General features: G+C 35.1%; 2 protein-coding genes and 8 non-coding genes across 15 annotated transcripts; 9 read left to right on the top strand and 1 right to left on the bottom strand.

Annotated features, from left to right (window-relative positions):
- Positions 1 to 1,076: 1,076 nt before the first annotated feature.
- On the bottom strand, positions 1,077 to 27,008 carry fry (microtubule binding protein furry). 4 transcript variants are annotated; one of them, XM_033327980.2, is made up of 45 exons: positions 26,872 to 27,008; positions 26,178 to 26,264; positions 26,004 to 26,045; positions 25,497 to 25,670; positions 25,241 to 25,425; positions 24,986 to 25,185; positions 24,716 to 24,925; positions 24,436 to 24,643; positions 24,214 to 24,351; positions 23,901 to 24,135; positions 23,421 to 23,824; positions 22,625 to 23,336; positions 22,382 to 22,552; positions 22,111 to 22,300; positions 21,854 to 22,030; positions 20,909 to 21,055; positions 20,434 to 20,604; positions 20,224 to 20,373; positions 19,978 to 20,147; positions 19,636 to 19,907; positions 19,403 to 19,557; positions 19,086 to 19,249; positions 15,631 to 15,840; positions 14,027 to 14,163; positions 8,847 to 8,951; positions 8,652 to 8,786; positions 8,312 to 8,580; positions 8,096 to 8,222; positions 7,824 to 8,014; positions 7,041 to 7,678; positions 6,796 to 6,961; positions 6,419 to 6,728; positions 6,031 to 6,334; positions 5,454 to 5,962; positions 5,067 to 5,375; positions 4,808 to 4,976; positions 4,230 to 4,402; positions 4,086 to 4,160; positions 3,288 to 3,461; positions 3,058 to 3,195; positions 2,802 to 2,983; positions 2,546 to 2,738; positions 2,215 to 2,472; positions 1,651 to 2,152; positions 1,077 to 1,515 (listed from the first exon to the last, which is right to left on the bottom strand). In XM_033327980.2, exons 2-45 carry the CDS (start codon positions 26,218 to 26,220, stop codon positions 1,352 to 1,354), a joined length of 9,756 nt encoding a protein of 3,251 aa, XP_033183871.1. In that variant the 5' UTR covers positions 26,221 to 26,264; positions 26,872 to 27,008; the 3' UTR covers positions 1,077 to 1,351. The 4 variants fall into 4 exon arrangements, with proteins under 4 accessions (XP_033183871.1, XP_033183874.1, XP_033183873.1 ...); XM_033327983.2 differs by having other exon boundaries at positions 2,814 to 2,983; XM_033327982.2 differs by having other exon boundaries at positions 25,497 to 25,667.
- TRNAA-UGC (transfer RNA alanine (anticodon UGC)) lies at positions 9,109 to 9,181 on the top strand. The gene has a single exon. It is a non-coding gene; the product is annotated as a tRNA-Ala (tRNA).
- Positions 9,413 to 9,485, top strand: TRNAA-AGC (transfer RNA alanine (anticodon AGC)). The gene has a single exon. It is a non-coding gene; the product is annotated as a tRNA-Ala (tRNA).
- TRNAA-AGC (transfer RNA alanine (anticodon UGC)) lies at positions 9,564 to 9,636 on the top strand. The gene has a single exon. It is a non-coding gene; the product is annotated as a tRNA-Ala (tRNA).
- Positions 9,715 to 9,787, top strand: TRNAA-UGC (transfer RNA alanine (anticodon AGC)). Its single transcript has one exon. It is a non-coding gene; the product is annotated as a tRNA-Ala (tRNA).
- On the top strand, positions 9,866 to 9,938 carry TRNAA-AGC (transfer RNA alanine (anticodon AGC)). Its single transcript has one exon. It is a non-coding gene; the product is annotated as a tRNA-Ala (tRNA).
- Positions 12,383 to 12,455, top strand: TRNAA-UGC (transfer RNA alanine (anticodon UGC)). The gene has a single exon. It is a non-coding gene; the product is annotated as a tRNA-Ala (tRNA).
- TRNAA-AGC (transfer RNA alanine (anticodon AGC)) lies at positions 12,534 to 12,606 on the top strand. The gene has a single exon. It is a non-coding gene; the product is annotated as a tRNA-Ala (tRNA).
- On the top strand, positions 13,004 to 13,076 carry TRNAA-AGC (transfer RNA alanine (anticodon AGC)). The gene has a single exon. It is a non-coding gene; the product is annotated as a tRNA-Ala (tRNA).
- Positions 16,471 to 19,374, top strand: LOC117153700 (C-C chemokine receptor type 1). 3 transcript variants are annotated; one of them, XM_076619603.1, is made up of 4 exons: positions 16,471 to 18,449; positions 18,532 to 18,739; positions 18,842 to 18,971; positions 19,053 to 19,374. In XM_076619603.1, the coding sequence occupies exons 1-3, from the start codon at positions 17,622 to 17,624 to the stop codon at positions 18,937 to 18,939; spliced, it is 1,134 nt and encodes a 377-aa protein (XP_076475718.1). In that variant the 5' UTR covers positions 16,471 to 17,621; the 3' UTR covers positions 18,940 to 18,971; positions 19,053 to 19,374. The 3 variants fall into 3 exon arrangements, with proteins under 3 accessions (XP_076475718.1, XP_033183877.1, XP_033183876.1); XM_033327986.2 differs by having other exon boundaries at positions 16,472 to 18,449; positions 18,842 to 18,930; positions 19,056 to 19,374; XM_033327985.2 differs by having other exon boundaries at positions 16,472 to 18,449; positions 18,842 to 18,930.
- Positions 27,009 to 27,093: the final 85 nt, after the last annotated feature.

Below are 27,093 nucleotides of genomic sequence, written 5' to 3'. Positions count from 1 at the left end.
CGTCTGCCACTCAACCAGAGTGCAGCAGGCCTGTGCCCATTTTCGAGGAATACGACACCCTTACTTTTACGATACTTTGCATATGCCTCTTAAACTCGTTATTGTTTACCCTTGCTAAAAGTTTTACGTGTTCAAATGTAAATTAAACTGCAATTGCAGAGTGTATTTCAACTGAAATCGATTGAACTTTAAGAATAACAATAGATATCGCATAGTAAGAAGTAATTTATATTTATGTATAATATTAAAAATTGAATGTTTTAAACATCATTGTTTTCATATCTAAAATATCATAAAGCCATTTAGGTCTGAAAATCATATTCAAAGTATGTGTAAACTGATGTCCTTCGAAAATGTAGGAAACCTAGGAATAAATAAATGTATGGTATTAAATTTATTCGATTATTATTCGCAGTAAAGGTAACTCACATCGAGGGGAAAATGAGGAGGATAAGTGTGATTCGAAGCGATGTGGAAGAATACACTGACTGTGACTTGAGGTTCGGGATACGCTGGAGTGGGTACACTCCAAAGAACTTGGTATGTATAAATTTCAATATTATATTTATATTGAAGGCCCATGAAGTTTACATGGAACATCCAATCCTTCAAAGCCTACAGGAACACTATATAAAAATATTCGTCTAAAGATTTATTATAAATAAAAATTTTTATATATCGAAGTTTTACTGATAATGCATTCCACGATTTCATTTCATTTGTCACAGTTTCTAATCCATTTCGTGCGGTCAAACTGCCACACGTAGGCCATTTATTACCGAAATAGCCTAATTTCCGTGTAGTTATACCAGTCACATTGTCAAAAGTAAGTTCACCCTGTTAAATTCTGTATTTGAAAATTTCAACATTATAAAATTAGATGGAAAGAATTTTTTACAAACCAAGTTATTGATTATCTTGAATGCATTTAACGTTGCCTGATCAACGAATCTTTTAATAAAGTCTGTTGTAGTACGATAGCATTGATACAAGTGACCGTCAGCTTCAAGCGTATTATATGCTGAGTGTTTATGTGAAAGCATATTTACAGGACGTGAAAATTGTAGAAACGAATATTTTCTTTGAGTTTCCAAAAATTTATTTCACCGAACTTACATATCTCATTACGTTCGTGTTAAAAAAAGAAACGACAAAATCGACGATTTGGTGCTTCCGCTCGTGCGTGTTTTTTAACGTCTATACGATTACTTCGCGATATACATACATACATACGTCTATAATTGTATACAAGATACACGAATAAAACGCACGATACAATTAAACTATACGAAGACTTGAATTTAGACAAATAACTATCTGTAATATATGATACATTAAAATTTATGTTAAATTAACAGTCATTTTTCGTATTATTAGGATGATCATGCTGAGCCCGTGCCGCCTTTGTTGATGCTTCCAAACCTGTAACAGCCGCTAAAACTTGAAATAAGCTTTCCATCAATCTACTAAATATTTCTGACATTTCATCATCCTTGCGTGTAACCACAAAAATATCTGAAAAAAATGTGATAATTAATTTTTATTGTATAGTATTTTTAACATAAAATACATAATATTCTAACGATTTTTATTTTACACAAAATATAATATCTATTTTAGGATGATTTAGTGTGTGATTCGGTATATTACCAGATCTATCTTGTCCTAAATATTTGCAATACATATTAACAGCAGTCGTTACGTCATCATCATCATGAAAAGGATCTCCTGGCCATTGAGCTCTATGCAGCCTTACAGCTTCAAGCGCAGGACACCAACGCGCGTTTCTAAGTAGTTCTGCGACACGAGCAACTTCTTCCACAGCACCAGTGCCGGGCAAAGGACTAGGACTAGGCGTTGGAGTTGGTGTCCCTCTTTCACTCTCTGTACTCTCTTCAAGTGCTCTACTCAGAGCAATCTTCATATTCGCAATTTCTGCGGATATATCTAAAAGCGGAATTTGTACGTTTCGTGCAGCATTCATGAGAGTACCTAGCATCTTATTTGAAGCTTCGATTAATAATAACAATTGAAGATGAAGTTTATAGAGTGCTCTGCCTAAGTCTAAGAGCATTTCTTCAAGGCCTGCCTCTGTTGTATGACCACTACCTAATGCTTGGAGTTTTGCCGCTGCTTTAGCTGCTTCCAAGCACTGAAAAATTATATATTAGTAATAATTACATATGTGCATATATTTAATAAGCAATTATTTACTTCGGTAGCATGATCTTTCTTATCAAGGAATGTCTCAAGATGCTCTTGAATTTCTAACATTCCAAATCGCAATGATTCATTTAATCTTTGATTTGCGAAAATTGCGATCGAAAACCAAATTAAAGGTGGTTCGGCTTTTGAACTAAGTAGTTCCGCATGACTAGATAAATGATAGCCTAATTGAGTGGAGGCAGGACTGCCGTTACACAATAAGGCACTAGCTTCTCTTGTAAGAGTGACCGATTTACTGCTTACATCCTGATAATAATAATATAAGGTATTAATTTATCAATACTAAAATACATATAACTCTAACAAACAATATAATTACCCTTAAAATTCTGCTCAATAATTGGAAGAAATCTAAGGTATTATAAAGGGATTGCGTGATTAGATTTTGAATTTGTTGGCGCCAAATTTCTTCCGCGTCATCTCTTACAACTTGTCTAAAAGGCATTAACGCTGACAGATTTGGTGATGCATTACAAGGGGTCACATCTCCTAAATCTCCAGCACTAGAGCCACTGCACATGAAATATGAACGAACATCAAAACAAATTTTTTGCTTGGTTTAATAAGAAACTTACGATGTGTCAGACCTTGTCGAAGAATCATGTCGAGTACGACTAGGTATTAAAGATAGGGAGGATGGTGGGAACATTCCAGGTATATTGTTTACTTCCTGTCCTGCTCCAGATCCACCGGGTACTTCATCTAATGGTGATTCTGAACCAGCTTCATCATCTGATGACTCTTCCGCAACGCCGCGCTACAATTTTAATATTGTACACTCTGATTCTTATCAATTTATTAAAATTATTAAAAAAAATTTTATTTATTTACCCGACTGGTGTGTTTACTAGATGATTGAGTCTTTTCACTTAAACTTTCTTCAAATTGCCTTAAACTTGGTTCTCTTTCTTCTCCCTCGCTGAGAGGACGGCGTCTTACTCCCCAATTGAAATTATCTGTACTTTCACCCTGTAATACATAAATGAGATATTTTTTATTTTAAAACCAAGTTGATTTATATCAACAATACATGCATAAACATGTTTAAATGAAACACTCGCCTCAACACTTTCGCTTTCATATTCAAGAAAATCGAAGTCTTTAAATACGCCAAATTGTTCGTCGTCTCTTCTTGAACCTCCGCTTAAATCGTTATTTGCACCAGAAACTTCTTCCGTTGAAGAAGCCATAGATGATTGTCTTTCCATTAGATCCGAACTTTGACTGAATATCACCTGTGTTATAAATGTTTAATCTTTAGTTAATAGAAGGAATCATGAAAAAAACGAGAACAGGAACTTTGTCTGACACATCTTAATTTCTGTCTTTACTATGTGACAATGCTGTGAACTTTAGCGATTATTGTGCATTTACGTGTTCATTAATGAACTCTTTTATATATGTTTCATTTCAACTGATATAGCGATAACGTAAAGACTGCAATGATGCACGCGTACATTGCATCCTGATACACCATTTTTTCATACAATTAACATGCTACACAGAAATCTACTATACATAGATAATCCTACAGATAATAGAGACTTTCTTCCGTTTCCAAAATTTTGTGCAAGTTAGGTATTTGCACGAAGCATGTTAAAGCGTGAATATAACTGATAGGACATCACATATGAAAATAAACAGATTCTTTTTTACTCTCGTGATAATGAGTGCAGACTGCATTTAAAGAAACCTGTTACCTTGCTATATAATGTCATTGAACTAATGTGTTCATCCTAAAAAGGGGTACACAACCAGAATCAGTTAAAAGATATGATATTTGGTTGAAAGCTATTGGAATGAAATATATGTAGCACAGACAAGTTTTTGAAAACAGTTTCTCTCCAATATAAACTTACAGATGGGCTCTTTGGTAGTCCAACTCGTTGACCGCATGTTGTTAGAAGATTTACCAAACATTCTCTAACACGACCCTGGAATATATATATTTTATTAAATATCAAATTTGTAAATTTTATGTTATTTAATATTATTTGCCAAACCTGTGACATCCATGGCCTTTTCCAACCGGAAACCGCATTACTGTCAGCTGGCGAAAGAGATAATGAACATCGGGGAGAACTAAGTGATTTTTCTTCAACTCCTTGACGTATTAACCACCGTCTACCAATTACAGGAGTTTGTGATAAATCGAACGTGAAATCCATAGTCCTTCCTATTTACGAATAGAACATAACAATTCAACTTTATGACAAAGAACTCAAACAAATATTAAGAATAATTAATATGATATTAAATAATACAATTTAACAAATAAATTTTACCTTTTCTAAAAATATGTATTTGAAAAAAATAAATCGATAAAAAAGTTCACAGAAATTAAGAATTATTGGAAGCGTGCTATGTGGTAACAAAATTTAATTTTGATTAAAAAAATAGTAACTATATTTCGTAAACAATTTACAATTTACTATTATTATTATTTTTATCGCAACCTGAGCATCGTCAGATAAGCAATCCATGCAGTGAGCGTGTTCCGCATTGTAAGAGGAAAAACAAAACATAATAATTTTTTACGTCCACATCCATGCAAAACGTATATTAAAGAGTAGCGTTTTACCGGGTAATTCTTTTTTGGTGAATATCTCGGTATCGGTGAAACTTGGATGTGGAGATGATATTGAAGATTCCCAAGATGATCCATGTACTGATGTAGGTGGTGCTACTAATGTTGATGACCTTGTTACTACCAGCTTTAATATTTTAAGGGCTTCTTTCCAATGGGGACCCTAACATTACATACATTATTATCAATCACCTGCTTATGAGAGAGCTATATATAGGTATTGTGACTTATTTCATTTCTTTTTTAATCATACCTCAACATATTTTGAAATCACTCTCAGAAGTTCAGTGTTGATTGGTTGTGCTGCTTGTGAAGCTAAATCAACATAATGTAACATACAATGTATAATACTAAGCACAGGTAACGCAACACTTCCTGGACCTTTCTCCAATACTTCAACCAGAAAAGCAAGCATATTGAAACTGAGATGAGCGTATGTATCATATAAATATTTGACAACACATTTAGTCCATTGAAAACTTTCTTTACTAAAAGTACGTCGACTATATAACGTCATAACAGTACCTAAGTTTTCTAATTTTTTTCCTTTCTCGGCGCTCACCTATAAATGAAGAAACATTGTATCCTCCTTATAAATAAAAGTATATACGAAGTTACTATAACATATAATAATACTTACTTGTGCAATATTTTCTGCGCTTCTAATACACAATTCATTAGCGTCTTCATAATTTAAAAGCATATAGGGAAGGAGCGAAACAACGTTCATCGGAAACGCGAGGCTTTGGGTTGGATCAACAACTGGCAAATCCAATAATGGAGTGAACTGAGATAATAATGTTACGACAGGTTCATATGTATTGGGACTAGTACATCCTTTTAATAATAGTGCATGTACACCAGGAAATGAGTTCCATCTTAGCTGCTGTTGTAATTTTTCAACTTTATCTCTAGCATCTGGTCGATCTAATGGTAATCTATGAAGTACGCGGCTAAGCAGCCTCAATGCCAAAAGAAATTCATGCTCATAGTCTGATTCGAGTAAAGACACCGATAACCAGAATAGCTGTGCCAAAATAGTCATTTTATCATCTTGTGTTGCTGAATCACCCAATAATTTAAGAGATTGAGCCGATCTCGAGCGTGAAAGATTAGAATTGGGATATTTATTGCATCTGCTATCTAATTCTATAAAAAATATTTGACATATTATATATTACAATTTATGTATGGCTATTAATGCAAATGTCACATACCTTTTATTTCACTTGCTGTCGAGTTACCACCACTTGATTTTTTCATACAGTAACTGACTGAGTAACTGGTACTTCTTGTATGACCACCTTGATTTAAGTGAGAGAACATATGTGGACCTGCTGGATATCCATTACCTCCTCCTGGACTTCGTTTTCCACCAATTAAACCACCTGACGCTGGATCTTTATTATTTAGATTTGGAGTAGACTTAAATATTTCTTTCATAAAATCTAAAGGTCGGAAGTCGGATTCTAGCGAATCGACAGCTGCTTCAAGTGTTAATAACAATTCAGTTACATAGCCCTATACATAAATTAAAGAAACAGAATTGCAGCCATTATAAAAATATTCATATAAATATTATAAAAAGATAGATACACCATGTACCTGCATATCTTCTCCTTGTTCAGCAACTGTTTCTACCAATCTAGATAAAATATCAGATAACATTCGAGATGTAATAGGAACTCGTAATGCTCTGAATACTTGAAGAGATCTCCCAGCATAATGTCTAGACGAACAGGATAGACCTAATTGTAATGCAGTTTGTGCCCAACGTTGACTAACCAGAGCGTGGGGTAAGGAGTCTCTAAAGACTCGTAATATATGTCGCAATAATACTGTTAATTGTTCAGCACTGCGAACCCACCATACTTTGGCAGTCATATCTTCATAGTTCCACAATGGTTGATTTATTCTATAGAAAAACGTGCTTTCAAATTTTGTAAAAATATTTACAAAAATATATCTACTTATAAACGTACCGAGATGCTAAGAAATTGATCAAAGATTTGATTACATCTTGAATTGGCATGTTTGGACCTGGTTGTGGACCAACCCAGTTATTTGCGTCTTCTGGTGTGACAATAACAGGTGGCACCGTATTCGATGAATTTGAAGTTGAAGGCCAATTATTGCACACGGATGATTCTGTAAAATCAACATTGTTGTATTAACCCTTTTATATTATCGACAATACATACAGTCACAGTAAATGTTAACTCCTCACCATATGCATGAGAATTCGAATAATCTTTACAGTTGTCCACAACTGATTGATTTGTGTGATTCATTGATAACGGAGGGGTAGATGTTGAGTTAGGGATAGGTGAATGAGTAGGTGTTCCATTATTAGAAGATGGAAAAGGTGGTGGAGGAGGAGGAGGTGGCGGTGGTGGAGGAGCTGAATTGAATATAGACGATTCCGGTGGAAGAGGCGGTGGGGGCGGCGGCGGTGGAGGCGGAGGTGGAGGAGGAGGAGAAGATGACGGTGGAGGCGGTGAAGATGATGGAGGAGGTGTTGTAGAAGGTGGTGCTGGAGGTGGACCGTACAGATAACTGTCAAATTCTGGATCAACCTCAGTGAAGTTGTGTTCGAGTATTGGTAAAGCTGGAGTAGAGAGACCTAAGCCCAATTGTTCAGTTTTTGATGCCAATAGTACCCGTGCTACGCCGAGATGATCTCGATGATCCCCGAGGACAACCAACAAATTTAACAAAAGACAACGACAGTGATCCCTTACGAGAGGTCTTGAATGATCCAAGCCAAGGAAAACTATATGTAACATTAAAGGAACATGGATAGCCCAGTCAAGCTGTATGCCATCGACAACGACGTCAGTCAGCAGCATAACGGCAATGTTGCACCTGAAATTCATAATCGTAATAGTCATTGCAATGAGGATATTTTGAATATGCTACAGGATGATTATTTATTTTTAAAAATAAGAATCTATATATAAAAGTCACCCTAGTGTACAAATTAAATAGAACTATATATAACTATCCTTACCTATGGAATCCACTTATAGGTTGCGAACTATCTGGTAGGTATTCCGTCAAAGGAGCAAAGTATCCACCATATTCAGGCATTGGTAAAGGATGTGGCTGTGGAATATCAAACTTTTCTCCACCGCAGGAAATTTTTCCATTTACTCCCACGGGTCCGTTCCGTGTGCCGTAACAAGATTCGTCTGTAGTCAACTACAATCAAACACAAAATATCGAGTAAAAGGCAGTTGCAAAGTAAATTGAAGTATAAAGTCAATAAGGAAGTTAATGTACTTCGGCTTCCGTTGTAGGAGTGGACAAATCATCCGGAAGAACTGGCGGACCGCTCGCAGTCCGTGTCTTTTCCGCCCTTGGGGTTTGAAATCCAGCGAGTGCCCGCAACGCAGTATCAGATTTGGAACTATAGAATAGAATATATGAATTAAATATATGAATTAAGTAAATTAATAAAAATATATTACGAACTATTATGCCTGATATAATATTTACCCGGTTTTAACGGGATCTTCGCCCGAGTGCCTTTTAGTATGAATGGTACCTTTTTCAACGCCTAAATCACGCGGAGGATTTCCAGGATCAGCAACTGGAGCATCGCTGTGAGAAGAAGCTTTTCTCATGCTAGTTAATCTATAGAAAGGTGGAGTTTCGGTTCTTTCGATTAAACAATTTAATGTCTCGACTGTTTGCAATTCAGTCATCATCTCGTCAACTAAGCGATCTGGCCGGGCTCTTGCTAAATACAAGACAACACGCTTCGCCTAAAATATAGAATTAATGATTTAATGACTTAGATAAAAGTAATGAGTTTTCTGATTAAACAATGACATACGTATGGAAGCAGTTCCTGTGGCGCCATTCCTGATACGATGATTAAGTAACGAATGATTACTTTTAAATTGTTAGGCCAACAACCACATAGAGTTGCCCAAAGTTCCTCCGTCTCTTTAGGATGCTCATCAGAAAACTATATAATAAAATTTCTGTTGTTATGCAATTAGCCGTAATTTTCTTTCATATACGATACCTTTGCAGTTATATAGAATAAATTGTTCAAAACCATCTCCGTTGCTTCCGCGCTACCCCAACCCTCTCTGCGTGCTCCACCACGGGACATATCAGTTGCATAGTACTAGACAAACGAAAATTTTTAATATTTATATACTTTAAATTAGCATTAATAATATAAATATGTAACAAACAATTGCATATTAACAAAAAAAACTTCATCAATCATTTAAAAAATATATTGGTCAATAAGAGTATTAGTAAAAAAAGTAAAATCAAAGGGGGGCGTAGCTCAGACGGTAGAGCGCTCGCTTTGCATGCGAGAGGTACCGGGATCGATACCCGGCGCCTCCAGGAATTTCATTTTTTTTTATTTTATAAAAACTGGATCACACTAATATTACAAAATAATAAAGGAAGAAAACTAAACTAAAAGGGGGAGGAGGCATACGGTGGAGAGCTCGCTTTGCATGCGAGAGGTATCGGGATCCAAACCCGGTGCCTCCAGACTTCACCTTTGATCCTTTTACCAGAATTGGAACACTTTGATATTGCAAAATTATAGAGAAAATTAATAACATCGAAGGGGGCGTAGCTCAGATGGTAGAGCGCTCGCTTAGCATGCGAGAGGTACCGGGATCGATACCCGGCGCCTCCAAAATACATTTTTGCTCCTTTTATCAAAATTGGAGCACTCTGATACTGCAAACTGATAAAGAAAATTAATAACATCGAAGGGGGCGTAGCTCAGATGGTAGAGCGCTCGCTTAGCATGCGAGAGGTACCGGGATCGATACCCGGCGCCTCCAAAAAACATTTTTGCTCCTTTCACCAAAACTGGACTACATTATAAATCTACAATGACAATTTAAAGGCATCAGCCTAAAGGGGGCGTAGCTCAGATGGTAGAGCGCTCGCTTTGCATGCGAGAGGTACCGGGATCGATGCCCGGCGCCTCCAAAATTCATTTTTGCTCCTTTTATCGAAATTGGAGCACTCTGATACTGCAAACTGATAAAGAAAACTAATAACATCGAAGGGGGCGTAGCTCAGATGGTAGAGCGCTCGCTTAGCATGCGAGAGGTACCGGGATCGATACCCGGCGCCTCCAAAATACATTTTTGCTCCTTTCACCAAAACTGGACTACACTATAAATCTACCATCGGCACCCACTTTTCCAAAATACATACGCAAAACGAACACATGGGCCGAGAACAACTAAACAGAATTATCATCGCCGAAACTAACAAACTCAAAAATGAAATGGAACAAGACAAAACGCTAAACAAAACAGTCTGCACATTCTCAAACGAAAACACCGCAGACAATCCCAAACAACCAGATCCAGAAATAAACTACTTCACAAATTACAATCAACTAAACACAATCCTCTCCAAACTAAACAACAAAAAATCCTCCGGCTTCGACAGCATCCCAAACATCTTACTCAAGCGCCTACCGAACAAAATAAAATGGTACTACACAGTACTCTTCAACAATGCTCTAAACAACACATACTTCCCCAGAAAATGGAAAAAAGCCAAACTGATAGCTATAACAAAAAAGGATAAAGACGGCTCATCGCCCGCAAACCTACGACCCATAAGTCTCCTCCCCAACATAAGCAAAGTATTTGAAATAATCATAAACAACCCCCTAACCTCCTTCTGCACAAAAAATAACATAATCCCAGAGAATCAATTCGGCTTCCGACACAAACACTCCACAATCCACGCAATAAACAAACTCACGTCGGACATCTGCTGGGCTCTAAACGCAAAAGAACGAGTAGCCGCCTGCTTAATAGACCTTGAAAAAGCCTTCGACACAGTCTGGATCCCAGGTCTCATATACAAACTGATCAAAAAAAAGTTCCCTAAACACCTGATTAAAATAGTCTGGGACATGATCACAAACAGAACATTCGTAATGACTGAAGGTTCACACTCATCAAGCAAAGAATTCTCCATAAAAAACGGTCTACAACAAGGTACAGTAAATTCCCCGTTACTTTTCAGTATTTACAACAGCGACTTACTAAACCTCTTTGATCTCAATACATCCATCCATAAACGCTCCATAGCCTTCGCAGACGACCTAATCATATACGTAACAGGTCGCAAAACCAAAACTATAAAAACGGAACTCCAAGAACTTTTTGAGAAAATAAACGACTATTACCACGCATGGAAACTAAAAATCAACATAAGCAAATGCGAAACCATACTGTTTAGACCCAAGTCAAGTGAAATCGGCCCAATAGAAAGAGAACACTGCAAAAAATTTCAGATAAGAGAAAAAACAGACAAAGGGGCCCTCATACCACACAAAAATTGCGCAAAATTAGGGGTAAACATAGATTACAAATTAAACTACAAGCAGCACACCGAAATTCAACTTACCAAGGCCAATAAAGCATTTTGGAAAATGAAAAAACTATTCCACTCCAAACATCTCGACAGCAAAGTAAAAATTCTATGCTATCAAGCACTAATCAGACCGATCATAACCTACGGCTGCCCAATCTGGTACAACATATCAGCCTCCCAAATGGAAAAAATTCGCATATTCGAAAGAAAATGCATCAGAGCTTGTTTGAGCACTTACAGATCCGAACACAGCGGATTCAAAAAATACGTAAGAAACAAAATAATATACGACCTAGCCAACGTTCACCGCATAGACTGTCACATCCTAAAGCTAATACGAAACCACTTCGCGCAAGCGGCAAAGATAAAAGAAAATAGTTTAATCTTCAGCTGCTTATTTCCAAATGACACATATTACAAAAACACTCTGACAACAGGCTACATCCCGCCAGAAGCTTTCCCATACCTTGACGGAAAAAACTACCTACAAGACCAAAATAACATCCCGATAATTTATCACATAAAGAGAAAAATAGGGACCCAAACTATACTTTACGAAGAAAACCTAGACGGTCAGACCGCAGACACTAGATGGAGATACAACATGGCCCTCCCCCTGAAAGACACCAAAGACAAACATAGAAAAAATTCAAAAAAATATTGGTGGATACTGAACCCATAATAAAATAAGAAAGAAAATCTATTAAACCGATAAAACTCAATTCTGCCCCCGTACAACACAGGTGCAAACATTGTAATTTTCGCAATTCTCCTTCTTTTAAAAGAAACTTATTTATTTAACATCCCCCTCCCCCGCCCCCTCATCCCCCCCCCAAATTCCACATCACCCAAAAACATACTACCGAAGCGTCCTGTTTTTGCGACCCAGTTTCCAGGACAATAAAAACAAGTAAAAACAAAATCACATAGAAGCTCCGCTCCCCCAGCGGCTTAAACCAAAAGATATATTCAACACGAAAAATGTAAAGCGTCGACACATATTACAGCATGGCTACGTAGTACTGTTGCGTATCGGTACCTTTGCCTAAGATACCATTATATAAATTCACCGTTTATTGTGAACACTATAATGTATTTATAATTGTATATTGGGTTTTAATAAACAGTTTAAAAAAAAAAAAACACTATAAATTTACAATGACAATTTAAAGGAATCAGATTAAAGGGGGCGTAGCTCAGATGGTAGAGCGCTCGCTTTGCATGCGAGAGGTACCGGGATCGATGCCCGGCGCCTCCAAAATTCATTTTTGCTCCTTTTATCGAAATTGGAGCACTCTGATACTGCAAACTGATAAAGAAAATTAATAACATCGAAGGGGGCGTAGCTCAGATGGTAGAGCGCTCGCTTAGCATGCGAGAGGTACCGGGATCGATACCCGGCGCCTCCAAAATACATTTTTGCTCCTTTCACCAAAACTGGACTACATTATAAATCTACAATGACAATTTAAAGGAATGAGATCAAAGAGGGCGTAGCTCAGATGGTAGAGCAATATTGTATGGCTATGTAATATTGTATGGCTATGTCGTACCGTCACGTATCGGTACTTTTGCCTAAACAACCCCACAACCGAAATTCATTGTTTATTGTGAATAACATACACATGTAATACTCATCTTGAACAATAAACATTATAAAAAAAAAATCAGGTGGTAGAGCGCTCGCTTTGCATGCGGAGGTACCGGGATCGATGCCTGGCGCCTCCAGACTTCACTTTTAATCCTTTTATCGAAATTGGAGCACTCTGATACTGCAAACTGATACAGAAAATTATCAACAGTGAAGGGGGCGTAGCTCAGATGGTAGAGCGCTCGCTTAGCATGCGAGAGGTACCGGGATCGATGCCCGGCGCCTCCAAGAATTTTTTGACTATAAAGGTTTTAATTTAATCTTTGTAAAGTAGAAAATTTGCAGAAGTATCTGTTAATTATAAATCCTGAATATTTTGCCAGCAGATATCCCATTAGTATTAAATTTCGATAGTAATCATTATGGTTATTCTTAACTGTTCACAAAATGGCCTTCTGTAAATATATGTGTAATAACGTTTTTTTCTCTAAACATCTATAAAATCAAAAATGTTTCTTTCGTGTATAATACCGCGAACTTCCTATGAATTCTACTACAATTATATACAAATGATATTTAAATTGTTCATAAACAATTTTTGTTGAATATAAATTGTATAAAGTGCATTGCGCGCAGAATTTCAAACCAATTGAACTAGTCGCCAATAATATCTGAATAGCATGTAAGTAGTATAGGAGTAGCAAATGGCAGTCAGCCGAGTACCGTAGCTGACGTCTGACATCTCCTATGTTATACTACTGAATTCTAACTTGTCTAGGAATCTCTTATTTTCGATATAAAAATTAATTTCTCAAGGAAGGTAATCAAAAGGGACGCAGCTCAGATGGTAGAGCATTCGCTTAGCATGCGAGAGGTACCGGGATATATGCTCGGCGCCACCAAAATCTTGTTTTCGATCCTTTCACTAAATTGGATCACACTGCTGTTCCAAAATAATACTTGAAATAAACCGGATTAAAGGGGAGGTAGTTCAGGTGGTAGAGCGCTCGCTTAGCATGCGAGAGGTACCGGGATTGATGCCCGGGGCCTCCAAATATTTTTTAACAATTAAAAAATTAAACTCTTTTCCATATATGATAAGATGCATACCAATAACATTCATCGCGGCTTTGTTACCATTCCACTTAAAGCTTTGATTAAGTTGCTACAAGATTAATTTTAAATTTTCAATGGTAAATAATAGGAAGATTATTTAATAAATAATCTATAAACTTTACCTGATAATAACTCAATGGATTGGAGGGTGGTGGTACATTTGGGTCCACTAATTCCATGTTGTGTAACCAGGGCAACAAATATTGCAGTAACAATTGCCGAACTTCTCTTCTAGCTGTTTGAAACCTGTGTGTAATTTCTGCAAATAATATATAATACAACATTAGTCTTATACATTTGTTAACCAATTCTTTTAATAAGATATTGATTGATTTAATTCGTAGTACGGTATTTATGTCTATTTCAAGACTATTTTTGTGAAAATTACTCATCTTTTCTTACTGAATGGATTGAAATATTGATTATTGCATTTTTAATTAACGTATAATAACATATAATTACGTTTAATTAACGCATAATTAAAGTACACTGTTGAAAGAACCATGTATTAAATTCGTAATGTAAATGTCCTTAACAATTACTTCAATGCATTATTTGATAAGTATGTTGCCAAGTGAAGTGCAGAAAGAAAGCATTTCTGTTTTTGCTTTTTATTAAGTATATATGTATACACAGAAAACGTGATCAAACATGTGGCAGCACTCAACAACAAATACCACCACTCGACACTAACTAGGATCGGACGACAGCAGCGCAGTGGTTAGCGCCTTAAGTTACGAACGTTCGAGACCCGGGTTCGAATCCCGGCGACCCGGAGTCCGATTTTTCTTCCACGCATCTAAATTTGGAAGAAAAATAGCAGTACCCCATTAGTGTCATCTTACAGCCATCATCTACAATTAACACGGACACGCACACACCTCAAACAAAAGACAGATTACATTTGAACGTGTAAAGTATCGTTTGAAATTCATTTTGATAATATCATGTATCATTGTTCATTGGAAATACTAATCAAAACCAGTAAGACAACGTATATTTTCTGTACAAATATACAAAGTAAACTAGAGAAAGAGGTATTAGGCTGAGTTATAAATGGATGAATTATTTCTAGCTGTCCGCTAGTAGAAGGCTTGAGCTGTCTAATGGACTTCTGCCTAAAATGTTGTACACAATAAACACTGAGAAACAGAAACGAATGCATTTTGTTTATTATTATGATATAAATGTAGATCCTAAAAATTATATTGCAATGATCAATAACAATCATCATCTTGTACCAATCGTTATTTCGTAAATAATGAAAAAATATTAAACTTACAAATTCACACTGATACGAAAAATAAGAGAAATAATTGCGAAAATAAACGCTATAAATAATATCATATCGATGCATCATCCAATTTGTATCAATAAGTTTATATAAAATACGAATATCTGTTACACAGGGCAATCAACATAACTATAATGTAGGATATAAATGATACAAATTATGATGGATAAAGATATAGTAATCTCGTTTCTCTTTCTCATATCTTACAATAACAATTGAAAATGAATATTAAAAGACTTAGTCTGGCAACTGATTAAACCGCTAATTGAAATAACAAATTATTCCAAAAGAATATAAATAGCATGATGGTTCTTTTTAAACTGTATATTCATAGTCAATATTTTCTTCTGAAATGCTTATTAAAAAACATCTGAATTTTTTGTTAAAGTAAAGCTGCAAAATCATTTTTGTTACAATGAAAGAGAAACTTACCGCTGAACATTGGCATCGTCAGCTCCGGATGAAGTTGAGCAAGTTGACGAGAAAGATACATTTGATTGCGACAATATGTAGTCGATAGAAGTACATCAAGAGTGCCACCCCTAATTGTACCGTTCGAGGACATTCCGCCGATGGGATTACTTTGTTGTCCTGGTGCAGAAGTAGCTGTAGTTGATGAGCCGCCAACAGGGTCATCCTGACCTAAAGCAAGTACCGGCGGAATTATTAAGGACAGTGCTTCGCGTCAAAATAACTCTGAAATTGATGGGGAAGCGTATAATTAATGTTCAATACAGTTTTATTGCGTTAAGGAAGCGAATAAAACTAAGAGATGCTTTTAATGAAACCAATAAGAGGAGCCAATTTTAAACTTTATGAGAATAAAAGATACATATGAAATATATTTCACAATCTTTAAAACCACATATTTCAAAACAACGTGGAATCTTTTTGAATATTAAAACTGATTAATTGAAGGACGCGAAGGAAAAACGCTAGCTTTTCAATCATATTTAGAAAAAAGTATTCCTTAGAGAATCAATACAATTTAGAAATTCAAATATTATATTATAATTACATTATTTATTATATTATATTATGTTATATATTAAATTATATTATAATAAGTGTAAGTCTACACGTATTATAATTAGCAAATAGAATAACATTTTTTAACGATAGTGTCGGTAGAAGTTATATAATATCTAATATCATATGACTTGCATTTGATAATAAATATGTTATCTTTTTGCAAAGTGTTCCACGTAACATGTAAGAGTTCATATATCGGTTTGGTGCGCAGAAGCTGGATTGGACTTTATCAGGAACGGTTGCCGATGCACCATGCAGAAATAGTCGAGCTGGCATCTCGATGTATACTACTTAACTTTCCCGTCCGTTATCCAGAAAAGTCTTTTTTTAAATAAACAATTCCTCAAAGCATCTGTCATCGATAAACATTTTTAGTACCAATAATACGTGCAAAAAAGCTATAAAAATAAAAAGAAGCATTTAAGATAGTGTTCCTATTCATAAGTTTTCTTGAAACTGAACATAATAACAACGAATATAACTTATTAAAATTATAAACAAATAAACTGTGCGCGCACTTTTCACTGCAGTATAGTGGAAAAATCATTGAATTAATTAAAGCAAAAATTGTGCTGTAAAATAAGGTAAAATAAAATAAAATAAAATATGTTAGTTCAAACGATTGAAACGTTTCGGTATCATTCAGTTCTATTTACCATAACTTATGTGAGAAGTTTTAATTGAAAATTGAATATTTAGTTTAATGAATGGTAATTTAAACTTGCGCTGAATTTTCTAATTTGAAATTATAGCAAATCCTACGCGAGTGACATGCACTTCTTCGTGAACCTTTGAAGACGTCAAGAGAATTTGGCAACACTCCAATACAGTTTTTCGTAGAACGTTAAACAAATACCGTACGTTTCTATTCGCGATATGGAATCGAATAGATTGCTTCAAAAAGCTAAGAAAGAATTCATCTACTTAAATCAAAGACTGGGAAAGCATAACAACTGAAAAAATCGTTGAATCTCTTTGATGAATTAAAAACATGTTGGTGCTACGAAGCAACTAAGAGGACCACTATTTTACGATAATGATAAAATATAAGAGAATACTCAGCGCTACAATCCTGATTCATAAAAAATTAATTTTAGAAAATTCAGTGATTTTCTTCCAAATGAAATTTCCAAACAATTATTATCGCGTTATTTCTTTATTTAAAATAGTATTACCAAATATTCTTCTAAAAGACGATTAGAAAAATATCAAGTCAAATATGCTGCACGTGGAAAATATAAATCACGCGAAAATGTATTCGCATCTGTGGGGTGTCAATTGATGAAAAACGAAAACATAAAAATATTTTCGAGCGTCACGCGTCATTGCGAACGCATCCTGCATACGATCAAGATCGATCACTCTCCCTTGTTTAAAATCATCTTGCGAAAATGGTACACGTGCAAAGAGACCTCGTGGAGCTCGACGTAACGGAAAACATATTACGTAGCGTCCAATTATATTACACCCCGATTCTAGTCTACTTTGGTTCACTGGGGAATTGCCTTTCGGTAATCGTGTTTTTTGGAACGAAACTCTGCCAGTATTCCTCGAGCATTTACCTCGGTGCATTAGCCATAAGCGATACCGGTTTTCTGGTATCCGTTTTCGTGGTTTGGCTAAATATGGTAGAGGTTGGTCTGTTCAATAAGCCAGGTTTCTGCCAATTTTTCATCTACTTAACGACTCTTTGCAGTTTCATGAGCATTTGGCTCGTGGTGGCATTCACCATCGAGAGGTTTATTGCCGTGGAATATCCGCTGTATCGTCAGTCAATGTGTACAGTGGCTAGAGCAAAATTGGCAGTCGCTATATTGACCATATTGGGACTTATACTGTGTAGTCCGGTTTTATGGTTTTCAGCGCCGCGATTAGAGTCTAATGAAAAAGGAAACGTAACCGAGTGCCATTTGGCGGAAGGACTGGAATCTTGGGCTATTGTTTACAACGTGATTGACACGGTATTAACGTTTGCTATACCGTTCACGGTGATCATTATCCTGAACGTGCTGATTGCACGAGCTATTTATAGACATATTAAAATTAGAAAATCTCTAACCAACGAACCGCGTATCGTGAAAGAGAGACAACCATACGCTCAAAGTTTCCGGAACAATTTGGCGCAGACCAAGATCACCAAAATGTTGCTCGTTGTTTCTAGCGTCTTCCTCTGTTTCAATCTACCTGCGTATGTTTTCAGAATTCACGCTTTTTTACATGTACGTACAACCAAGAAGAATTGAAACGATTAGCATCTATGTATTAGCGTAATTTCATCAATATTGGATGTAAAAAACATAGTTTCAGGAGGAAAGCAACGCACCCAGATCAGTGGAATTGGCGCAACAAGTTTGTAATTTATTATTTAATACCAACTTTGGAATTAATTTTATCTTGTTCTGCGCAACAGGACAAAATTTTCGAAGAGCGATACGCTGCATGTTTTTGAGACGGTTCCGTAGAAGAAATGTGACTATGACTCAAGTGTCGAATCAAGGAAAACAAAATGGTACATACGAAATCGATAACGTAAAATCAATGTTGATAGCCATTGTTTTTATACACAATATTAATTCATTCATTGATTTATGAAAATCATATTTATTCTCAGGTTCAAATTTTGTACGGTCTACTACGGGAGCAACACGTCAACATGCGATTGTATTTACGGAACCATGGGAAGAATTTCATGAATTAAATGTAGAGTAAAGCACTTTATAATAATCTAAGAAGTGATATAAGTTAATATTTTTAAAGCTACGTTCTTGAACATATTTTTACGTAAAATTTCAAATATAAATGTAATGTTAACTTTTCGTTAGAAGGCTGAAATGAACGAACAATTATAAACTTACTGGTCTCCGGTTCTGTAGCGGGAAGAGGACCTACGTTCCCGAAAAATCTTTGATCCAACAATTGAAGAAGTTGGAGTGCTGCATCGTGAACAGGGGCACGAGGACAACCCGTACTCATTAGGGTGACATTAATGATGCTTGTATAATGATCACAAGGATACTCTCTATAAACATTAAATATACTTTGTGTCATATTTATGTACTAAAGAAATGACCAAATCTTTTTGTACTGTCTAATAATTTGATATCATGTCTAAAAATAAATTTTTCATAATTTAAGATATCTAAATATTTGAATGTATAAATATGTCACTAACCTTGCACTAAAAATTGTTGCTAAGGCAAGGAAACAACCGTCAGCTACTTGTGGAGCACCAGTGTAACATCGATCGACTACCCAATCGAGAAGTGTTCCAATATCGGGGTTACATTCCAACAATAAAACTACTGTTTCTCGAGCAAGCGCATAGATCTAAAATATTTTTTCAACATGTAAAATCCCTGAAGACAACTTATCAAACGTAAAAATCGTGAATATTCTGAAATTTACCTTTTCATCCTTGCTTGCCAGTAGTAAATCTAGCCATTGATAAAGTATTGCTCCTTCTTCAGAAAGTGATTGTGGATTAAAACACGACCCACAACATAATAGACCGCTCATAGCTTGCAACGCTGAAAGTTGTAATTCTGTACAACACTTTTCTTCTTCCTGAAGTGAAGATGTACTAGCAAGCGGTCGTCCATAAGGACCTGACCAACTAGCGAATAGCATAAACAAGTTCCGTCTCAAGTCTCTTTTCAATAATGTATGACATGTCTCCACTAAAGTACAAGAAATATGAATTACTACAAATGTTTACTGTAAATGTGTTTCTATGAATAAGATATTTACATGAAAAGCTCTTGATCATTTTTCTGATGAAATTACAGAAATGCAACTTAATATCACGAACCGCAGGAGCTTCTTTATCAGTTTCGTTTTCTAAGTATAAACGGGCGCCATCGATGTACTCGACAAATGTGGGATGAAGCGATTGTGTTTCTCGATCTAATACTGCAGGGCTATAAAAATACACGAAATTTAATAAAGGGAATGAGATAGTGATGATTAACTATGTTAAAGAGATCGATTACTAACCAAATACCGAACGTTCCATATTCAGCAATCAATTCCAATACTCTCACTAGTTGCAATCTCAATGCATCTCTTCGTCTTCTACGTCTCATATTTTCTTGTTTACGATCAACCGCCTCACGGATGTAAAGAACTAATTCTTCCATTAAATCTCTGAAAATAATGATCATCAATAAGGATACTTCATGCTGAACAATTTATATATTTACTTACTTTAACGCATCGGCATTTACTTTTCCGATTGCTTGCACAGCAGCATCTCTAACATCCACTACTTCACATCTCAATAAAGGTACTGTTAACTTATATAAAGCTGCAGGACTTGCATTTGTACCAGGTGATTTGTTATCACCTCGTTCAGCAGATAGACTATCCGGCGATGAACTATGAGAATATTCAAATTTTTCATATATTAAAGTCTTTTAAAGTTGAACTGTTACAAACATGTAAATCGTGCGCGACTGACAAGTTTAATTTCCGATTAAAGCGATCGGGAACGGTCGTAAGGCTAGATAGAAAGAGTAAATAAAAATATATATTCGTGTTAGCAACAGCAGTTTGATCAGAGAGCTAAAAAACTTGCAAATAAAGAAAACAGTCTCATAAAAAGATTGTGCAAATTACCAACGACCGTTTAATCCCGGGTGACTTCGAAGCATCGTCGTTCGCTATGGTTAATTAGGCTCACCTGGTCCGCTTATGCCTGGTGTAGATGCCGGAAATGGACGGAACGGAGAAGCGACCCGGCAGGGTCTGTGCCCCACCGAGATTCTCCAGGCTCTGACTCAACTCCTTACTCATGCACAACACACCAAACTCCACCGTATGCTGACCACTAGAGTATGCAATACAGTGTACCACCAATGCTCCTTGTATCAAACATTATTTACTGCTCAGAGACTACTACTCTAAGGTCCAGATGTACATGTGCGAGACAGTGACGAATGGCATGCGAGGTAAAGAATGTTACAGGAAACTAAAGCGAAGAGATATGCGCTCAAGAAAAAGATGTGCAATATTGAATCCCGCTCCCGAGTGCAAAGCGCGCCTTGGTAGAAATTGGTGCTCTTCTATTTTATATAAAACACCTTATTGTTACTAATACGATAATGGAGTCCTAGAGGTGATAATGTGCATAGTTCATGTGAGAGTAGACAATCTTGCAACGTATCAGACGTTAGGAATATAGATGCCACGTGCGTGCCACAACAGGATATACATGTTATAATAAAGAATCATATGATTCACAGAGTTCTACACTTTAATTATTATTGTAATGGTTTATGAGAAATAAACATCGATATATCAAATATTTCCGAGGTATACAACAGACATAAGCAGACATGACCCCACACCAATTAATACCAAATAAATTTGATTCCACCTGATAATCATTGTTTTATATGTGCCTAAAGCTCTAATAATTGAGCTATAAACTGCATCATTTATGATTTTGAATTTGGCACTAATTTGTGCAAATAATGTGAGTTTAGGACTATATGACGACTACACGACTAATGTTTATTGACTTTTTATGTTTTAATATAATGTCTTCAGTGTATTTTAAATAATAACATAAAATGGTACGTTATGAGACTAATGTTCCTATAGAGGTATTTAAGCACGAACTTACCTTAGGCTGAGATCTGGACTAGCACACCGTACAACAGGGCTTGGTACTGGTGGAACAACTCTGTATCCAAAAGTTAGATAATTTTTCCACACATGCATGTACATATCTCTCTCATTCACAGGTTTCCGAACTGCGGTTGAACTTCTTAATAGAGAAGCTCTATTGTCATTTACAGGTCTAAAAAATTAAAAATAAAGACTTTTACTTTTGTATAATTATAAACATATAACTTTTTACAAACTTTAGTATGGTCTTACGTGGGATCAATTACTGAGAACAGTGAATTTATCCGGGTAAAAACGATAGGCCACGAATGTGCTACAGCAGTGGGACACAATGTTAGCACTCTATCTTTCTCTAAAAATGCAAACAAACAACTTCCCCATGGATCTGCTCCATTCAAATTTAAAGAAGAAGAGCTTTTTGTACTAGTATCATCATGAAGACCTGTAATTTTACATTATATATTAAGGGAGATTATATGCTTAGCTAATATAATTAAGATGATTATGTCACTGTCATCATCACCTGCTGTCCATACACAACTACTTCTTTCAGCTATCCACTGAAGATCAACGTTAGAAGTAGAAGCAGCTGCTGCTTTTTCAGCAGGAGGTAACATATGATAGCATTTCTCCAAAACTATTGGACAACAAGCGTCTATTACATCGATCACAGGTTGATCATCTTCTAAGCCTCCTAAAATGAAATAAATGCTTGTTCAATGTTTGATTTCTTTATGTTAAAATGCCCCGATGTAATTGAACTTACCTAATGTTTTTAATAAATGTTTAACTTCACGTAATATATGAACTGCTATTCTTCTAGGATAAAGGCGACAATTGCAAAGCATAACTAACGCAAATCCTTCCACTAGATGAAAAACGCTAGAAACAGGTTCTATCTTTTGTCCCGATTCACTTTTCTTAATGTTACTATCTACGCGAGTATTAGTTCTTGCATTATCCACTGATTGCTCCTTAGATCTTATGCTAGGACTTGTTAGTGCATTTTTCCAACTCGTTAGAAGTTGCAAAAGCATTCTCAAACCGTTATCAACAAGTTGCGGAAAAGTGTCTTGGACATCTCTAGCAAGAAATTGTGTAAATCCAAGAACAACATCCTGCCTCCAGTCGGAAAAATCTAATACTAAGGTTTGTAGACTTTGATATGCTAATCCACGAAGTTCTTCATCCATGTGGACAGTTAAACGGGATAACAAATCAACTAATTCAGCACCAGTCATTCCATCAGGTATTAATCGAGGAACTGCAGCAACGCAAGTTCGGAAAAGATCTATCCTAGGTTTCCGTTCTCCAGTAATCATTTCATCTGGTTCCTTATTCATATTTTGAGTGCTTGTCATCATAAGAGGTCTGCCATAATGAACATCTAAAGCACGTAGTATATCAACAAATACTCGTCGAACGTGTGGAAAATACGAAGACATTCCTATACTTCTTGCTGTATCTTCTGTTAACATCTAAATTTTATAAAATTAAAATCTTTGTTAGAAATATGTAGTTAATTATTTAAATTATATACACAATTCATTTGCCATACTTACCTTATTGAGAAATGTTTTTTTAACTCGCATAGTGTTACCGCTTGGTAATACTCCCATCGTACGCGGCATAGGTGGTTCTCCTTCTTTTTGTTGTAAACTATCAGCTACAACCAAAAAAGCTCGAAGTCCAATACTCATACGTTCAGGAGTTAAAATTATCTTCACTGGTCTACCCACGGATAACAAATCAAATACTATTTCTCGCATTGCAAAATCCAATCTTTCCTGTGCAATGAACTGAATGATTTTTACAAAAATATTCAGTGGGGTATCACGTGGTACTACCGCTTTTGAACCTTTCGGGAACAAAGAATTTACTATACTTTGTAATCTACTTTGAGTAGCTGAATTACTCTCGCATTTAATACGTATCATGTATACCCAAAGTAAACGATATAACGCCTCTGAAAAATAAACAGAAATGTTCAGACTATTTTATTATAATATAAAATCTGCTTATATAAGAAATTATTTACACACCTAAAGCAACACGACACATCTTAGGATCTCGATTCTTCAAATGCGATAGGCACATTGCTAGAAAATAATGCCAATTTTGCAAAAAAAATGTTTTCTGACTGACACATAACAAACAAGTTACAAGAGGAAAAAGGGCCAATCTATGTTTTGACTTTGTACACATATCTAATGTTGTAGAATATAACATTTCTACAAAATTCTTTAGACAAGGTACATTAACTTCATTTTTGACAGCCTGAAATATAAAATTAATATCACTTATACATGTTAAAATTTTAATATAGATATTAGTGATGTAATGTTATAAGCTTACAGCTGCAACAGGAACAAGTATCTCTACGAAAAGTCCAGCCAAAGCATGTTTGACATCTTTATCTTTTACTTCCAAAAAATATTGTGCACACTCTTGCATAAACTGAAATGAGGCCTCAAATTCTTCTATTGGTACCATCTACAATTTTATACATATATGCAGAATATATACAGAAACTTATACAATAAAAATATTTAAAAACAACTTTTGCTTTTTAATTACTTTTACTCTAAAAAATTTCATTCCCATTAGTAACGAAATAATACTCTGTGTAGTGTGAGGTCCTGGTTCCTTAGCACGCAATTCTTTCAATTCGACCATAAAACGTTTCCTAACTGACATAAATCGAGACTGTGCAAGAACTCCTATTACTTCTGCATAAAGATCAGCAATGATATGAATGTTTGCTGCATTTGGCTCATTTTGTATTCTGTAACACAATCATAACCTTGTATAAAACTGACTGATATTTTATAAAATTTGTATTGTATTATGCTCTTACCCTTCTCTGTATTTGAAATGTTTGAAAGCTATATTTTCTATGTAAGTTACTAAATCTTCATGACCAGGGTGAAATGGTAATTGACGTAAAACCTCTATTAACATTAAACAAAATATAAATTCTACTGCAAGATCTCTTCGTTCCTGAAGTAAATCTGCTTCACTTCTTTCAACTGTCTCTACACTTCCTGATACTATTGTATACATAATGCTGAAATAGAACACTTATTTTACAATTTTCATAATTTTGATATTTAAAACATGTTTTTACCTTTTTCCTTTCTGATCTTCTTTTCCAGGAGCAGGTTTTCTTTGATCACTACCTTGATCGACTAACTGACGTTCATACCAATTAAAAAGTGCTCGTAAAATAGAAGGTAAACAATGTTCTGCAACTGAACCAAATGCAGATAACAATTGGTCAAATTGTGGATCTTCTCCTCTTTGTAAAACTTTTGAAAGTGGCTTTTCCTGTAATATATTTGTTGTCAAAAACAGACCTTGTCTAAATAATAAAATTACTTACATGTTCTGTCATCACTGCTTCCATTTTTTTTTCTGCTTGAGTGGTGAACTCCGCAAACAAAGTACGCATCACAAACTCTCCAGGTCTTAAATCCATATCTCCTATTTGTTGTGATTTCACTGTTTCCTTCTGAGCACCCCAAGGTAACACAACAGTTATTGCACTCACTCTACTGGAACTTGATTCTAAGAAAACCAATAAACTTCAATATTTATTTATATTTCTTTAGCCAATGTTATATGAGTTCTGTGCTAACCATTGCCAGAAACTGAAGTACTGGCAGTGTGAATGCTAACAGCATCGCTACTTTCTCCTTGCGTTGCTCCATGAACAGTAAGTAAATCTTGATTTGGTTCAGGTACACTTTGAGATGATTCTGCTATTGCTTCATGTAATCCTTCGCCATGTACGGCCCTGGCTTCAGAGGCTTCTGATAAAAATGACAGGTTTAGTCATTGGGAAATTTATATATTAACTAATTCTATAATTTATTTAATAGAAGTATAAAAATATATTGTTTTAAACACAAATATTTTGTATGATCATGTCTAGAAACTACTACTACAAAAATATTCTCAGTTCTAACACTATTAATTCTGTATGATGGTAGAGACTAATAGATGAAGCCCCATTCTGTAACGTAACAGATGCCCACAATGAACACTAACTTAATTATATTAAGCTTGATAGCTACATTTTCAGTGCACTAAAATTTGAAAAATTTAATGTATATGAAGAATCAATGAAGAAGATAACAGCATACCAGGTTGTGCCTCATTTCCAGGAGTTGGTTGAGTTTCACCTCCTAAAATATGAATTAATTCATTTCGTTATAATCTTGATAAATATATAAATCAGATAGATACATGTTAAAATATAAAATATATATATATTCAAATTTAAAAAACAATAGGCTATAAATACTATATTTACTAACCTTCTGTCATATTGTCTATGAATGCCTTGCTTTCAGGCAACATTAATACATACTAATGTCATACTGTAAATACATAGCATTTTCGTTCTAAAACAGCAAAAAAATTATGTTATGTAAGATATTTCTTTTAATATTTACTTTTTCCAAAAATAAAAAATATAGGAGCAGAATGAGATATATAAACATACACACACACACACACACGTTTGTATGTACTTATATATATATATATATATATATATATATATATATATATATATATATATATATATATATATATATATATATATATATATATATATATCTTTGTTTACTTCATTCATTCATATATTAACTTGGCGACGCTAATATATATGAACTTTCTAACAACAATGTTTATACAAGTCGGAATTAAAAAATAAGACAATCATATTTTTATTTCCACGTATTGTCATAAATATATTATGGAATTCAAATATTTTAATTCTTTTACTTGCACAAAATAATACTACGAGATATGTGAAAAATAAAAATTGTTTATTTAAAGCGTAATAAAAGTCTGAGAGATTGTAGGAAGCCATAACCTGAGACAGAAAGTGACATCATTATAAATTTATGAAACAATACAAAAATTTCGCACAAAAGTTTACACTATCATTATTATTAGACAACCACTACATAATTGAAAATCGTGAAGAAGAAACATGTTATTTACCGTAAAATGCCGTAAAATCGTAATTTAATTGTAAGTCTGACGTTTCATAAATGTCCGGCTTGATTCGTATGTATTCGTCACTTCACAGTTTTATATTCCACACGTTCCTGCATTTAACATACTTCGCAATACTCCACTAGAGGGTGTTAGATCTAATTATTAATTAAAAAAAAGTTCATTGGGAACTGTATAAAATATATGTAATGTATGTTTACTCGTGCT

The sequence above is a fragment of the Bombus vancouverensis genome, chromosome 1 (assembly GCF_051014615.1).
Source record: "Bombus vancouverensis nearcticus chromosome 1, iyBomVanc1_principal, whole genome shotgun sequence".
Taxonomy (NCBI): Eukaryota; Metazoa; Arthropoda; class Insecta; order Hymenoptera; family Apidae; genus Bombus; species Bombus vancouverensis.
This window is presented reverse-complemented; position numbering and strand designations above follow the sequence as displayed.

What these genes read in the sequence shown, in the direction of transcription:
- fry (XM_033327980.2), bottom strand. Translation starts at nt 26,220, where the DNA reads ATGTTGCCTGAAAGCAAGGCATTCATAGACAATATGACAGAAG. An exon ending in AAAAAACATTTCTCAATAAG is followed by an intron (nt 23,337 to 23,420) that starts GTAAGTATGGCA and finishes TATAAAATTTAG; the next exon opens with ATGTTAACAGAAGATACAGC. An exon ending in CCTATAAGTGGATTCCATAG is followed by an intron (nt 7,679 to 7,823) that starts GTAAGGATAGTT and finishes TATGAATTTCAG; the next exon opens with GTGCAACATTGCCGTTATGC.
- LOC117153700 (XM_033327985.2), top strand. Translation starts at nt 17,622, where the DNA reads ATGGTACACGTGCAAAGAGACCTCGTGGAGCTCGACGTAACGGAAAAC. An exon ending in GAATTCACGCTTTTTTACAT is followed by an intron (nt 18,450 to 18,531) that starts GTACGTACAACC and finishes TAAAAAACATAG; the next exon opens with TTTCAGGAGGAAAGCAACGC. An exon ending in AAGAATTTCATGAATTAAAT is followed by an intron (nt 18,931 to 19,052) that starts GTAGAGTAAAGC and finishes ACTTTTCGTTAG; the next exon opens with AAGGCTGAAATGAACGAACA.